Below are 16,695 nucleotides of genomic sequence, written 5' to 3'. Positions count from 1 at the left end.
CTGGTGGGTGTGTTGCAGCAAGTTGGAGCTAAACTCAGCAGGACACCGGCCCTCCAGGACCGAGTTTGGACACCCCTGGCTTCGACCTTCAACTTGTCTAACTGATCGAGTTCCCATTAAATGGGCAATCAAACCTATGAATCTCCTTTTGACTTTCATTGAGGGGTAAAAACTTTGAAGCAATAAAATTATATAGACCATTAAATGCCTACAGACCTTCATTGAACAATTTACCTCTAACTAGCAAAGCCTAGCAACTAGCCTAAAACATAAATTGATGCTACAAAGTTGCTAATTCATGCTAAAAACAGGCTGGCAGCATGCTAATTCTTGATAGCCGCACGCTAATTCATTCTATAAATATGCTAGCTTCTTCAAGCCAACTGCAAAGTTTGTCAACAAACAAACGTTACTCTTCTAGTTTCGATTCTAATCTGTGTTTTGATACCACACAGCAAAGTAAGAATAGCTTGTTTAAGTGTTTTCTCACAACACGTCCCATAATGGTCATAAACTACTTCAGTAGGTGTTTTTTGCAGCTGGTCAAAATTATTTGACAATATGAGGGCTAACACTATGACAGACATTTCGACTGATTGTAACTTCGACTGCCTCTCGAAGCAGTCTAAAGTGTATAACTCAAAACATTTAAGCACATATCTACACCAATACCTAGAAATGTCCACTGACATGTGACTTACAAAAAATTATCTTAACACTGAGTATAAACAAGCCCTAAAAGGTCAAATGTAGGAAAAGGGGACAAAATAAAGTATATATTCCTTGTGCACTGTTCAAATTTACTATCTTTTGTTATGTTAGGGATAAAAACATCCACTAAATGAAACTGCTGTAAAAATACACTTTTTCAAAAAAAAAAGTTTTTTTTTTTTTTTTTTTTGCATTAATCTGTTAATCAACCTCAGTCCTGATCAAAACTACTAAATTGTTTAGAAAATTACAGGATTTTACCTATTTAATTGCCAAGTACACAAATGATGTCACTGATTTGTTGGGGAAAAACCCACACAAAATGACTTCTTTTCAACATAAAAACACAAAAAGTAATTGTGGACTGATATTTTTCCCTTTTACAGTCTTGGACATGTGAATGATTAATAACAACATTAGCTTTGATGCATTGTTAGATTTTTATTTTACTTCTAGTTTACTGTTGGTGGCTGTTTTTGGCCATTGACTTCCATTATAACTACATTTGATGGTGCATAAATACACAGTCTTTGTTTTTGTTTACTCCATGTAGTTCTGAGAGCTGAGATGCATAATTTGATTTTCTCAGACACATCAAGGTAAGTGCATAAAGGTCATTCTCACACACTCACAGACACACATACATACACTTTAATTTGCTGTTATACTCCATATAAAATCCAGAAAAAAAAAAAAAAAAAAAAAAAAAATATATATATATATATATATATATATATATATATATATATATATTAGCGCTGTCAAAATTAGTGCGTTAACGCATGCGATTAATTTTAAATAATTAACGCGTTAAAAAAAATTAACGCAATTAACGCAGTTGCAGGTTTTTTTTACTTCCTGTTGTGGTGGACGTGTGTTTAACATGCAAGAAATGTGGATAAGACCAAGGAAGCACTTTTTAAAGGCAAATTTCAGTATAAAACAATTAGTCGCATCACCTAGCTCTCCAAAGTTTCATGCAATTTCGGGTGTTTCATTTTTAACTTTCGACTTCTGTTGTAACTTGATACCGCATGGCGAACAGAAAGAAAATCCTCCGCATTTCGTGACTCGGTGTTCCTTTAAGGTAATAAAATCACTGCTTAGGCTACACGGTAGAATTTGAATAAGAGTATAATCTTAATCATATTAAAATCTGAGTATTGGTGTCTTATGTGAATGTACTCAGAAAGTCTCTGGTGAAGTCGCAAGCTGTCAAAGACAGGGCATTACTCTGCCTTTCAGCATCAGCTCTCCATGTTTAGCGTGTTTCCTCATTAAACGCAACGAAAGCGTATGCTTCGTTAATCGCGAAATTAATCGCGATAAATTTTTTTTAAAGATTGACAGCACTAATATATATATATATATATATATATATATATATATATATATATATATATATATATATATATATATATATATATATATATATATTTGCACAGGCATATCTAAAGGGTAATGGTGCTAAATGATGATCAAAAGTAAAAATGCCCAATTGTACCTCTTACCAACAGGGAAAACCACCATTAAAAAATTTGTAATAAAAAAATGTGGCTATAATTGAACTCAATGTGGCAAATAACAGCCGCCAACAGTAAATTAGGGAGAAAACAATGAAAATTTATTAAAAACAATGCATCAAATGCAATGTTGTTTCACATGTCTAAGATTTAGATGAAAGGTTAAAAAATCCAGTCCATAATTACATTTTATAATGAAAATACGTCATTTTGTGTTTTTTTTTACTAAATCAGTGACATCACTTATGAAATTAGCAATTAAAGAGTTAAAGTCCTGAAATTTTCTAAAAACAATTAGTAGTTTTGATTAGGACTGAGAATGATTCACAGATTTATGCAAAAAAAATAATAATTTAAAAATATTTATCTGATGCATTTTTTCAGCAGTTTAATTCAGTGGATATTTTTTATCCCAAACATAACGAAAGGGTAGTAAATTTTCCCAGTTTGTATTGTTGGGTTTAAAAAAAAAACAAAGCATTTTCTCAAAATATGTGTCAAATATCCATTTGAGATTTGCACATATAGGAGCATGTGTGGCACCAAGAAAGCAACTATACTTTTTAATCCCTTATCTAACAGCTTCTAAAGCAGTGCTACTGAACCCAATTCTTTAGAGAGCTGATCCACATACTGGTTATTTGAGGGAGCTGAAATAGTCTTTTATAGTTCATCTCAACTATCAAACTTTAATCTGAGATTGAAAGCATGCGTGAGAGGAAAATGAAAACAGTATAACTTCAGACTACAATTCTTGGACTATACTCAAAGGAATCTATAGCAACTGTAGCAGATCATTGCAGCCAGAGATCATTTTGAGTAGTGCACTCAAGTGAACTACATTCGGAAATTGAGTTTGTGACCCTGAAAAAGCACATATGCTGATACCGCTGCTTCTGTTTATAGGTCACTCTCTGTATCAAACTGAGCTTTGTTTTCTAGGCCAATGGAAAGTTAGAATGAAAAATAACCTTTTTTGACTTATATCCATTGCTGTGGTCTTCTGATGCATCTTCAGTGTCAGTATCTGATTCAGTAAATGAGCGCTTTGGAGGTGCTGGCTGAAGCGGAGTCATGCTGAGGGACAGACGTAACTCTGCAGGACGCCTTTCTGGGAACCCACGGACACCAATAATGGGTTCTGCGTCCTCACAGGTGGTATCCGGTTCAATTAGTGACTCAATGCTGGACAATTCTGGAAAATGTCTGAGTGGGCTTTGGGTTAATATAGAGTCTTTTTCTCCATCAGTGATGTTAGAGTCTGAAAGAGGGTCAAGTAAGGCCTCTGTGACAGATTTCCGGGAGTCCACTACCGATAAAGGTCTGTTATTCTGGTCTCCTCCAGGCACTGTATTGTCTGAAACCTGAGCTTGACTTTCACCATTTATATTGTGGGAAAACTCTGTCCTCCTTATGCCGTCTGACCCATTTTCCAAGTCGCTCTTACCTATAACAAGCCGATCTTCGCGAATGCCTTTCCTCTCTCTTGGCTCATTCTTGAGATCACTTACAGTTCCATTTAATTCATTGTTCTGCTCCCTTGGATTGTCCTCAAAGTTTCCACCTGCATCTGATTCAGTGAAATGTCTCGAATCTGAATTACAGTCTCTCTCGGTTGAGCTTGAATGAGACAGACAATAGTCCCCCTGTTCACAAGAATCACCTGAACTCTTCATCACTGGACCTCCACACATATAACACACCTGATCTTCATCATGAACCTCAACATCTGATTGGCTCTGATCTGAAACTGTTTTTTCTTGATCATCAAATACAACATCCTTTACCTCACTTTTCAAGACACCTGCTTGTTCACCATGATTGAAGTCACTGTCCTCATTGGTCTCAGAATGACCATTTGCTAGATCGTTTTTGCTCGGTTCCTCTGTTGGTTCTTCAGTCAGATCGGTGCACAGCTTAATATCCTCCTCACTTCCTGATATAGAAACTCTCTCGTATTGCAGAACTGGGCACTCAGGCTCACTGTCATACTCAAATGTGACCGGTTTCTTCTCGGGTCCATCTGTCCTTTCGAGAGTGTCCCTCTGAATGGCTTGTGTATTCGAAGACTCATTGTCGTCCTGAAAGGGATCAGATATTATTTCTTCATCAACTGGAGACAGGAGAGGACTTCCAATCTCAGGTTGAGCTGGAATGCCTTCCTTACTATCCTGAAAGAAGCCAGAGTCACTTTCCAAACATGAAGGAACTTCAGAAGTTGGTTTCTCTCCTTCATGGTATCCCGAAGGACTGGTTTTGGAATCTTCTAAGCAAGATTCATCCCTGGGCAAAGGATTATTGGACTGTTCTTCTTTCAGATCTAGGATGTATTTGTAAGCATCGTCCTCCTCAGATACTGCAATGGATTTGGCATGTAAACTATCCATGGAGCCAAGGGAATAGTTGCCCTCGTCAATGAAAAGCTCGCGGTCCAATTGATTTTCTGGTGTGCTTTCTGGTGAAAACGGAGACCCTAAATCTGAGGTCACTTCAACAGTACCCGTCGTATCTCTCTCACTCATTGGCTCCTCAGTAACCCGATGAGAGTTAGTAGTCTCACTATGTACCTCACTCCATGAGTCTGGAGAGTTGACAGCAGAATCCGACAATGAAGGTTGTGGTGAGCTAGTTGTGGGTGTGTCTTTGTTCAAGTCCAAGGGAGGATAAACAGGCTGGTCATTGGCAGGACTTGGACTTGGGCCCATTGTCGACTCTTCGTGGGTCCAGGGTCTGTCCTCAGGGGTTTGCAAAAGGACTGGGGAGGGGATCTGCTCACGCTCTTCAGACACTGAGGAGATGAAGATCTTGGGTGGTGGATGAACTGAGTCTCTCTTAACCATATAAGTCTCCCGTTTTCTCTGTACTCCATTCCGAACGGGAGCATCATCCATACGAGCTCTGGCTTTACTTCTTTCCCGAATATCTGATGTGTCATCCTGGGAAAAAAAACCCCATAAAACAAAGTGATTTTAGTTAGGATATATGACATTTGTACACTGATGTAATGCTGTAAGTCAATGAAAAATTCCTACCTCCTCAATTCCAGGAAAGTGCTCCAGAAACTGGGACACATAGGTCATTATGGACTGCTCATCGGGGGGATTGAGCATCACATCTGAGAAGACATGCTTCATTTTAGTTCAGCTATGCTAATGCATTTTAAGAGATTTACTAAAAACAATACTAAACTGTTTCTCAGTATGGGGCTGTTTCTCAATATGTATTTTTGTCTGTACTTGCGTTCTTGTGTCCTCATGAAATGTCATCAACCGTCGCCAAAGTACTGTTCCAATTCAAAGTTCACATCTTGCCAAGTATAGATACAATTCCTGAATGTGCTTTTGCTCTGCGCCTTTTGCCAAAGACGCATCAAAAGGTGACTTGTGCAAACTTGCGAAGCACAGGTATCCCAGAATGCATTGCAACCTAACCAGCAAAAGCTAATGGTGGACGAGAAAACAAGCACGATTTTAAAAAAACTATTCTGTTGTGTCACAAAATAAAGTGTTAAGAGTTTTTCAGGCGTATTGTAGTTGTTTTAAACTCGAATCTGCAGTTTATTTGTAAAGATAGCACATTTTTGGTGACAAGCCTCAGCTTATGCGAACTCTGACCCCCAGCCTGTCAGCGGGACCATCGTCATCAGCTTCCCGGCCGATAGCAGCTTTATTAAGTCCATTACAGATGTACCATGTGCATCTTTCTAGTGTAGTTAAAGCATGATATTTAATCCATCTTGTGCATATCCTTTGGACAGTTTTCAGTCTTTTAAATCTATTACTTGTTTATTAGGTGTATTATGTTGGCAGTGTTATTTTGTTACCTTTTATAATTGTATTTAATTATGTTACTGTGTTGTACGATGTTCGTCTTTGTTTAGAAAATAGTTTATCGTTATCTTTATTTCATATTTTTTACATCTTGTACCTTATACTTGTATAATGTCTGTTGTAGTTTTACTTCACATTTAGAATGATTTATGTTTACATTTCTCAAATCAAAAATATTAATTTATAATATCAATATAATGTTAAATAATTTTATTGTTAATGTACAGTGAACCGATGAATCCATAACACTGCCGTACTATTTAAAGAAGTACCTGTCTTGTGTCCTTGCGTCCTGTGTAGTTCATTGTTTCAAGTCTGAACTTTCAAGAACGCAAGTCTGAACTTTGCGTACTTGGTATTGAGAAACAGCCCTGAATCCTTGTTTCAAAAACATTAAAATATTCTCTAAATGTTTTAAAGATCCAGTTCAAAATAAAATACAAATTCCTAATTCTTCTATTGAAAAGCACCCTGGAAACAATTGGTTAAAAATTGTAACTAAAAAAATATGCAATGACATTCATACATTTTGAAGTGCACCTCCTCAGCACACTTTTTTTGGTCTGCTCTATAAATACATCAAACAACACTTTAACATTTACCCTCTGGTTCAAGGAGTTTCGGGATGCCAAGACTGTAGTGTGCCGTTCTGAATGCCTCCTCAATGTTCTCTCTGGGTGTTCGGAGAAAAGACCTCCTCATATCCACTAAACTGGGGTCAATGGACTTTATCACAGCAAGAAAAGCCAGACCACTCGTCCAACTCTTCCCAAAGTCCTGCACAGCAACTCCATATCTGGAAGAAAAACGCATCAAGTAATGACTTGATTTTCTATAGGTATAGTAATCGTATCCATTCAGCACAATTGGGCTGGGTGATATGGACCAAAATTCATATCCTGGTATATTTTGACAAAGCCATGATATATCTTTTGTATCCCAGTATTGTGTACAATGTTCAGTAAAATTAAAAGTAAAAAAGAAATAAATATGAAAAAGCTTAAACTAAATATTCAGCTGTCGATATCATGTAAATAAAAATGTACAAAATAACTTCTTTAAAAGAAAAAAAATAAGGATGTCTTTGAAACGATTATTACAACAAATAAAATATGCTCTCAGCACAGAAGAACTTCTTTTCTGATATACACTGATATTGATTGACATATACTGATACTGATTACAAAAACTGATGTTGGCCAATAGTATGCAGTGCTACAGTACTTTACTACCCATTAAATTAATTTGACTCCACCAATCAGATTTGCACTTTTAGCACAGAGCTGCTGAAGTTACAGTAAACAGCACTTGGAGGCTCTCAAGTGCAAAACTGCCAATGCGAGCGCACATTGAAGAAGATGGCCAGAAGCGATATGAACGTGGAGCTACTTATTGCACTAGTGAATAATAATCATTTCTTCATCACTAGAGCTGGAGCTGCTGCTTGAACCATCCATGTGTGTTCGAATCGCCAATAACTTTAACAACAAGTGTGTCAACTTTCTCTCTTCTTTTACTGTATTACAAGCGGGTGTCAGAAGCTTAAAGTTGTGTAGCGCCATCTAACGTCAAGGAGTAATTTTGCATACTTTTTTTGCCCGTGAAAATCGCTTAGGTTTGAATCCGGAAAAACGTCTCAAAAAACACAGACGATGAACGGTGCGTACAAGCCTTAAGATGTATTAGTGTAAACAGGGCATGAGAGTGTGTTTTTCACGAGCGGGTTGTTGCTGCAAAGGGGGAGGGGCAGAGGACTGTGATGCCAGCTCAGCATCGTGATGTCTATCGGCCATCGGGGATGGACGATGGTATTGACTATCGACCCCCCCTAACTAAATATAGATTTATTTAACAAATGTAAGCCAAACAAACGAAGCCAGTGCTGTTGCTATTGACCTTATTCTAAAATGCAGAAGTGCGCCTGTTTTCGCGATTCTCTTAGAACTTCTGATTCAGTCGCCTATGGGAGAAATGACTAGGAATAATAAACGGCAGAAAATGGTCAAACTACTTGCTCTACAAACAAATGTTTGCATGACTACACAGACCAAGTAGAATAATATAATCAAAAACTATCAAATTGCCACATCAAGCAGAGTAACGAGCAGTTTTAAACATCAAAAAATGAATGGAAGTGAATGAGACCGGAAGTCTCAAGCCAAAAAGATTCAAATGGCAGCGCCCGCTCGTCAGCGGAGAATAAGGTGAATAGTTTAGTTATAAATTTTGCTGCTCCAGAAAACATTGACCAACTAAAGTGCAGTAAGTTTCTTTACTTGTGCAGTACATTTTAGCCCAAACTAACCGATAGTTTTGTGCCAGCCCTTGAACATGGTGCACAGAGATTCCTTTCCCAAAGCATGTCAGACATTTAATACATATTTATATGTGATATTTTGTACATATTATAAATAAAAAATTTATTAATCAAAAGACATGCTTACTTATTTCCTCCTTGTAAAATAATAAAACATCGCTATCTGCCTTTTTCATATTATTGTGATAGCTTTAAAGGAATCCAATATCGATGCATGCCTATTTATAATGATTGATTGTAATCAGGAATCAAACTGAAAGATTGTCATTGAAGCAAAATTGAATCAGGACATCTGAATCGATACCCAACCCTAATTCCCAGAAGCCTACTTTCTAGTCCGTCTCTGGACCCACTGCAGGAGGGTTTTGATGACCTTCCCATGACCCCGTGGAGCGACAGTGGGCTTTCTCTCATCTGTGGGTGTGCTGGAGTGGGACGTGTCTGAATCGGAGCTGGTCGGGATTGACGACAAGCTGGAGGACGATGGAAACTGGCTCTTAATGTTCCCCGTGAGCTCCTTGATCTGCAACACAAACAGGTCATTACTGAGTATGCAGACGAGCAGCGTTTGCTCAGCACGGTGGCATTTCCTATCATCCTACTAAGTAAACTCTTCAGTCATATCTAAACACCGACTAGACATCAGCGATAAGGGAACTGCCCGGTCTCACAGATAAGATTAGTGCACAATTGGAGCCTAATCCAACATAATGTGCCTGCCAAGACATTCAGAAGGTGAAGCACATACGATCTGTAGTGCAATCAGACCTTGTTTCTAGGCATGGGACGATCACCGGTTTCAAGGTTTACTGCGGTTTGGAAATGTCAAGGTTTTACTACCGCCAAAATGTTCTGTTATACCGTTTATATTGTGTATGTATGTTTTTTTTTATCAACAATTTATTTTCTATATGTTTATATTTGTCCTGAGTCAGATCATTAGATTGTGTCTAATAGTATTTGCTAACATTTGTATTCAAACCATGATTCCTCAACAGTGTCAAAACAATACCCTTATCCAACTAAATCCAATCATATGAGGCCTAATCCAAATCTAAAAGCATCAAGACATTTAAATAAATCAACTCTGAGGAAGAAAACAAGATTAAATTACCTGGAAAAACAGTATGATATTCCAGATAAGCCCGAGCACTATGGATGGATTGCCATCTGCGATATCCGTTGCATCGATGCTGACTAATTTCACCTAAAACCAAAGACGGACTCATCACATTTTCAAGAAAAAGCACTCAGAGTGTTTTATTTGGTTTCCACAATCAATACTCACGTTTCTTTCTTCCAGAAAGGCCAATACCTTGGCGATGTTATTGAGCCTAAAAATGCGATGCGAGGACGGCTTAAACCCATGCAGCTGAAAGGATGAAAGGTCAGGGTTTTCTTAGTGGTTCAAGAAAACAGATGAAGACATTTGAAAATCTACTGAAGTGATTCTCACTAGTTTGCTTCCTGAGAGTTCGTCAAGAAGAGCCATCAGCATCTTCCCATCCTGGATATCACGGAACAGGTCCCGCACTTCCATACGAGGATTGCACTGCACAACAGTCAATCAATAAATATCATTAAATAATACCGTTCATTATTTAAACTCTGTTTTTAATAAACTCTATTTAGGGAACAAAAGTGAATAACATTTGTTGTATACAAATATGCAATTTCTGCTTTTCATTTTCTTTTTTTCAACACTTTTATGAACATAAATTAACATTTAACCCCCCCTCACCTCCACACATAGCAAGTCTTCTTGCAAAACATATAACAGATGAATCAGTGAACAAACATACATAAATGAAAAAATAGTAATGAAACGAAGTTAATAAATAAATAAAATAAACAGTAAAATGAACAATAATGTGCTTATGTTGCATTATTTAAATTCTTACAAAACAACAAAATGACAATTTATATACAATTTATACAAATATATAATAAACAAATATAGTTTAAACAAATCTTTTTTGCACAATGATGCTTCTTGTACACCGCCTTATTATCTTTTGGGAGAAGCCTACGGAGACCCGGATAGGATTTGATGGTGGGAAAAAAAGTGGGTGGGAGAAAAAAAATTAGCAATAAGAGGCTTTTTTTTTTTGTGCATTCCCTCGCAAAGATGTTTTGCAAAAAACTGTTGTTTGACAAACACTTCCTGTTCACTTCATACATGACAACCCTCGCCAGGATTCTCACAAATTGTACTATTCTATCCCACTATCATTAAGTATTTTTTCTCTCACCCAGTTTTTTTTCTTCCACCCATTTTTTCCCCCACCATCACATCCCTTCCGGGTCTCTGTAAAAGCCTGTGTCATATGCCATCAAAAAAAAAAAAAAAAAAAAAAACGTGCTGGCTAAATAAAAAATACTTTCAAAATTTGCCAGGGGTATGAAGAATTTCAGGTTTTACTGTATATATGAATTTATCATTTATTGGGATGAGTTATAAGTGTATTAATAAAGCCTGTTATTAGGATTTTTAATATATTAGGGCTGTGCAATGTGACGAATATAGTCTATTGTAAGAGCAAAAAAAAATCCACTATTTTATATTTAAAAGATCCCATATTTCGGTTTATTTTTTGCTCTGTTGTTTATGTCATGGTGTCGCAAAATACATGGTTTATGGTAATGCAGACAGAAACATTAATAACAGCACCGTGAGAAAGCTGCAATCTTGAAAGTCTCGGAGGTCTAGAGAGAATTCTTTTGTCCTTATGCTTGGTTTGTGCTTTGACATGCACTGTCAACCCTGGAACCCTTTATAGACAGGTGTATGCCTTTTCAAATCATGTCCAACCAACTGAATTTACCACAGGTGAACTCCAATGAAGCTGCTGAAATATCTCAACAATGTGGAAAAAGTTGGAGCTTTACAGCAAAGGCTGTGAATAATTATGGACATCTGATTTTTCAGGTTTTTTATTTTTAATAAATTTACAACAATTTCAAAAAATCATTTTTCACATTCTCAATATGGAGTATTGTTTGTAGAATTGTGAGGAAATAAATGAATTTAATCAATTTTGGAATAAGGCTGTAACAAAAATATGTGGAAAAAGTGAAGCGCTATGAATACTTAGCAGATGCACGGTATATACACACGTACGCACGCACGCACATATATACCATTTTCAACATATGAGATGACTTGGTCCCACTTTATATTAAGTGGCCTTAACTAATATGTACTTACACAGGAACTAATAGTTTGTTACAATGTACTTATTGTGCAAATACATGTATTTATTGTGTACTTATGCCTGATTAAATACATGTATGTAATTACATCTGTAATTAACTTTTGTAATTACATTTGTAAATACACTGTTGACCATCCCCACACCTTAACCCACCCTTAAACCTACCCATGCCACCAAACCTGTCCATAAACCAACCTCGATCCCAACTCAAAAGCACCACAAGTGTTCTCAAATACATTATAAACACAGTAAGTACATTATATTTATTTTTTGATGCAAGTACATAGTAGTTAAGGACACTTAATATAAAGTGGGACCGATGACTTTTATTAGGATATGGTATATTTAACATATCGCCCAGCCCTATAAAGTAAAACATAATTATTGTTTAATTTTGTAAAACTACTAATAAAATTTCTTCAAAAATAAAAATACAATTGTTAATAGGTCAAAACAACAAAAAGATGATTATATTTAGATGACAATATGATTTCACTTTAACTAATAATTGGTTAATAAACGATTGCATACACAGCAAGTAGGTCGCTGGTTCGAGCCTCGGCTGGGTCAATTGGCATTTCAGTGTGGAGTTTGCATGTTCTCCTCGTGTTTACTTGGGTTTCCTTCGGGAGCTCCAGTTTCCCCAACAGTCCAAAGAAATGCTCTATAGGGGAATTGGTTAGCTAAATTGTCGGTAGTGTATGTGTGTGAATGAGTATGTGTGCATGTGTCCCAGAGATGGGTTGCAGGTGGAAGGGCATCCACTGCGTAAAACATAAGCTGGATAAGTTGGCGGTTCACTCCAACCCCAACCCCAGATGAATGAAGGGACTAAGCCGAAAAGAAAACGAATGAGAAAACGAACATTTATTATTCAAAAATCTGTCACTTTCTGAAAAGACAATAAGCTCTAAATGACTATTTTTTTTACTTGGAATCAGGGGGAAATGCTATTAGACCTTATAGAATAAAATACATATTAACATTTTACTCCAACATGCATTAAAAAATCCAGTACATCCAGAGATACTGACATTTTTGATGTCTATATATATGTATATATATATATATATATATATATATATATATATATATATATATATATATATATATATATATATATATATATCATGATATACAAATTTTAAATATCAAAACAAAACTCAAATAATACAACCAAAAAAAAAAGTTTCTCAGCCTAAATGGAAACAAAATATTAAAACAAAAACTCTTAAAATAATTACAATTTCTAAATACTACACTATTTTTGTTCTATATTTTCATGTCAGGCGAAAAATCCCCTTGTTTGATTTAATTTTAAGAAAAAATTAAGCTCTAAGACAAAAATCGCTAATTAAATCAGCTAATTTCATATACAGAATGTTAAATCAAATAAAAAAGCCAAGAGATGTTTGTGAGTGATTTGAGGAGGAAAAAGCCCACTCTTCTTCAACAATAACATTTCTCAGAGGAATAAAAAGGATAAAAGGCTGTGATGAGACAACAGTGGAAACTGGAGGGTTAAGGGTGAAATTTTCCACTAAAACACGACACACTGAGTGTAATTGTCTGATAGTGGGTCGAAGTTTTGAGAAGAAGCCAAACTCGGGGGTCAGAGAATAGAGCGACATTGTGTATGAAAACAAAGGATTGATCGTGGAGTGTTTTCAGTCAGTATTATGAGGCTCTGAAGAAAAGTAGCGCTTCCATCTATAAGCTTTCTACAACAGCAGAAGAGCAGCATTCGACTGCCAGAGAAAACAAAAGAGACGCTTAAACGAGTCGCCCTGCTGCTGTGCTCAATGACTAATGCTCATGCAAATCTCACTGTGCTTGTGTGTGTTTTGTGTACGTCTCGCCATTTCTGGTAACTAATGAAAGGAGGAGGGAGAATCTGAAAGTGAAAGAAGGAGTAAAAACTCAGGATATGTAATAATTATACAAAAATAATTATTTTGCCATGATAAAAGACTGTTTAATACAATTTTTAAATATTTTCTTGATAGTTTTCACATTGTTATATAGAGTTAAAGTCAGAATTATTAGCCTCCTTTGACATTTTTCTCTTTTTTTAAATATTTCCCAAATTATGCATAACAGAGGAGGGAAATTTTCACAGTATATCTGATAATATTTTTTCTTCTAAAGAAGTCTTATTTGTTTTATTTCGGCAAGAATAAGAGCAGTTTTTACATTTTAAAAAACATTTCAAGGTCAAAATTATTAGCCCCTTTAAGCTATATTTTTTTCTCGATAGTCTACAGAACAAACTATCATCATACAATAACTTGCCTAATTACCCTAACCTGCCTAGTTCACCTAATTAACCTAGTTAAGTCTTTAAATGTCATTTTAAGCCGTATAGAAGTGTCTTGAAAAATGTCCAGTCAAATGTTATTTACTGTCATCATGGCAAAAATAAAATAAATCAGTTATTAGAAATTAGTTATTAAAAAACATGTGTTAATTGGTTTATAAAAAATAAACAGGGGGCTAATATATCTAACTTCAACTGTATATAATTTACATTTAGATGTGTAATGCGTCATTTCATTCATATGTAATGTATGTACATTGTAACTCATTATATTCTAAAAGATTTGTAGAGTTTCTTATATAAATGTTTAGTTTTATATAAATGCCTCTACATTTGAACTTTCAGTCACATCTTTAACCTTCAATTACTTTTTAATAAACAGAAGCAATATTTTCTTTATTTATTTTATTATTTTCCTATATGGATTTAGTACTTCTATATTATGTGCATAGTGCACACACCAAGTATTTACCAAGTTTCACCAAGTCATTAATTTATGGTTATTTTAAAGTTATTTTATCGTACTTTAAGTTAAATGTAGTTGTTATTTATTGAAAAAAAATGTGTAATAATAATGTTTAAAACATTGCAGTTACTATCTATGTACATATACAGTATTACAGTGTAAATACTTTGCACACAATCACTGGCCACTTTATTAGGTACACCTTACTAGTACCGGGTTAAAAACACTTTTGCCTTCAGAACTGCCTTAATCCTTCATGGCATAGATTCAACAAGGCACTGGAAATATTCCTCAGAGATTTTGGTCCACATTGACATGATACCATCACACAGTTGAAGATTTGTCGGCCGCACATCCATAATGCCAATCTCCTGTTCAACCACATCCCAAAGTTGCTCTATTGGATTGAGATCTGGTGACTGTGGAGGCCATTTTAGTACAGTAAACTCATTGTTATGTTCAAGAAGCCAGTCTGAGAAGATTCACACTTTATAACATGGCGCGTTATCTTGCTGGAAGCAGCCATCAGAAGGTGGGTACACTGTGGTCATAAAGGTATAGACATGGTCAGAAACAATGTGGCTGTGGCGTTGACAAGATGCTCAATTGGTACTAATTGGCCCAAAGTGTGCCAAGAAAATATCCCCACACCATTACACCACCACCACCAGCCTGAACAGTTGATACAAGGCAGAATGGATTTATGCTTTCTTGCTTTCAAATTCTGACCCTACCATCCGAATGTAACAGCAGAAATAGAGACTCATCAGACTCGGCAATATTTATCCAATCTTCTATTGTCCAATTTTGGTGAGCCTGTGCTGTTCTTAGCTGACAGGAGTGGCACCCGGTGTGGTCTTCTGCTGGTGTAGTTTATCAACCTCAAGGTTCGATGTGTTGTGCGTTTAGAGATGTTCTTCTACATGTTGTAACGAATGGTTATTTGAGTTACTGTTGTCAGCTCAAACCTGTCTGGCCATTCTCCTCTGACCTCAACAAGATATTTGCTCCCAAAGAAATGCTGCACACTGGATGTTTTCTCTTTTCCTGACCATCCTTTGTAAACCCTGGAGATGGTTGTGCATGAAAATCCCAGTAGATCAGCATTTCTGAAATACTCAGACCAGCCCGTCTGGCACCAACAACCATGCTACGTTCAGATCTATACACACACACACACATATATATATATATATATATATATATATATATATATATATATATATATATATATATATATTTATATATATATATACATACATATATATATATATATATATATATATATATATATATATATATATATATATATATATATATATATAGTTTTTTTTTTTAGAATATATATGCAGAATATATCTAAAATTAACACATGATACATTTAAACCACTAGATCCCTTGGAAAAAAAAAGACTTTCCTCAGCCTTGAAGTTCTTCCTACAAATTAGGTTAATGTTTCTCCCTCATGCATAATTAATGCTAAGAAATTACAATTTCAATTTCCTTCATTAACGATTCAGCAGAGCAGGAGGTGTGCATTTCCTGTTTGTAACAAACATGTTTGTAATCTGAACATATGAGGTCCATAAACTCCATCTACTCACCTTCTCTAGATGTAGATTCATCCATCTGGTAAACGTCCTCTTCTGCACCACCTCTCGCTCCACTGAAAGAAGAGCAAAAACAACAGCGTGACATCAGTAAATGATGCACAGCGTTTCTTCATCTGAAACAGCAGCTCTGTGTCATTAATCACACGTAGCCTGAAGCTGCTGCTCATGGGAACAAAGGCCATGAAGCAGCCGAGCATCATTACAGTCAATGTGAATGACCAGAACTCATAAACACAAGCCTCTGCTGAGCACTTTCAGTTTAATGAACAGTCAACGGCCACCATGCTCATCTCTGCATTATTATTATGCTCTCAGTGCACTGACACATATTGAAAACCTGTTTTATACTTTACTGTAAATACACTGATGAGACGAACATCAAATGTCAGCGTGCAAAGATAAATTGCTATTCTTTCAAGCCCGGGCTTTGCTTTGCAAATCATTGAGTGTATTTAATGTTCAAATCATTACGAAATTACCTCACCAATGTTTTCTTCTTTTTTTTTTGAGGATTATAAACGGTTCATGCAAAACTTAAATCGACACACCTAAAGTTTTGCCTTTCATCTCACATGTTTTGAATGTAAACTGCTTCATTTCTTTAATATCTGCTTAGTTATGAAACACATCTGTGATATGTACTCACTTTTATATAATCAATATATTAAAAAAATGTAGATATGAGCACTATAATGGAATTTAA

General features: G+C 35.8%; 1 protein-coding gene across 14 annotated transcripts in view; it reads right to left on the bottom strand.

Annotated features, from left to right (window-relative positions):
* clmna (calmin a) overlaps positions 1 to 16,695 on the bottom strand; it is a 60,910-nt gene that overhangs the window by 12,431 nt on the left and 31,784 nt on the right. For 13 of the 14 annotated variants that reach the window (XR_015513212.1, XR_015513213.1, XR_015513214.1 and 10 more), the window contains exons 2-9: positions 15,984 to 16,045; positions 9,838 to 9,933; positions 9,670 to 9,753; positions 9,496 to 9,588; positions 8,711 to 8,904; positions 6,667 to 6,860; positions 5,267 to 5,349; positions 3,206 to 5,170 (exon numbers count right to left, since the gene is read on the bottom strand). Coding sequence is in view for 3 of the 14 variants with exons in the window: in XM_087290245.1 (XP_087146371.1) it covers positions 3,206 to 5,170; positions 5,267 to 5,349; positions 6,667 to 6,860; positions 8,711 to 8,904; positions 9,496 to 9,588; positions 9,670 to 9,753; positions 9,838 to 9,933; positions 15,984 to 16,045 (2,771 nt within the window). In the remaining 11 variants the exon portion in view is untranslated. Of the gene's footprint in view, positions 1 to 3,205; positions 5,171 to 5,266; positions 5,350 to 6,666; positions 7,241 to 8,635; positions 8,905 to 9,495; positions 9,589 to 9,669; positions 9,754 to 9,837; positions 9,934 to 15,983; positions 16,046 to 16,695 lie in introns of all 14 variants that reach the window. The other variant, XM_087290247.1, reaches the window with a different exon arrangement.

The sequence above is a fragment of the Danio rerio genome, chromosome 17, assembly GCF_052040795.2.
Source record: "Danio rerio strain M-AB ecotype USA chromosome 17, GRCz13ab, whole genome shotgun sequence".
NCBI classification, from domain to species: domain Eukaryota; kingdom Metazoa; phylum Chordata; class Actinopteri; order Cypriniformes; family Danionidae; genus Danio; species Danio rerio.
Note: the sequence above shows the minus strand (reverse complement) of the source record. Positions and strands in the feature narration are given on the sequence as shown.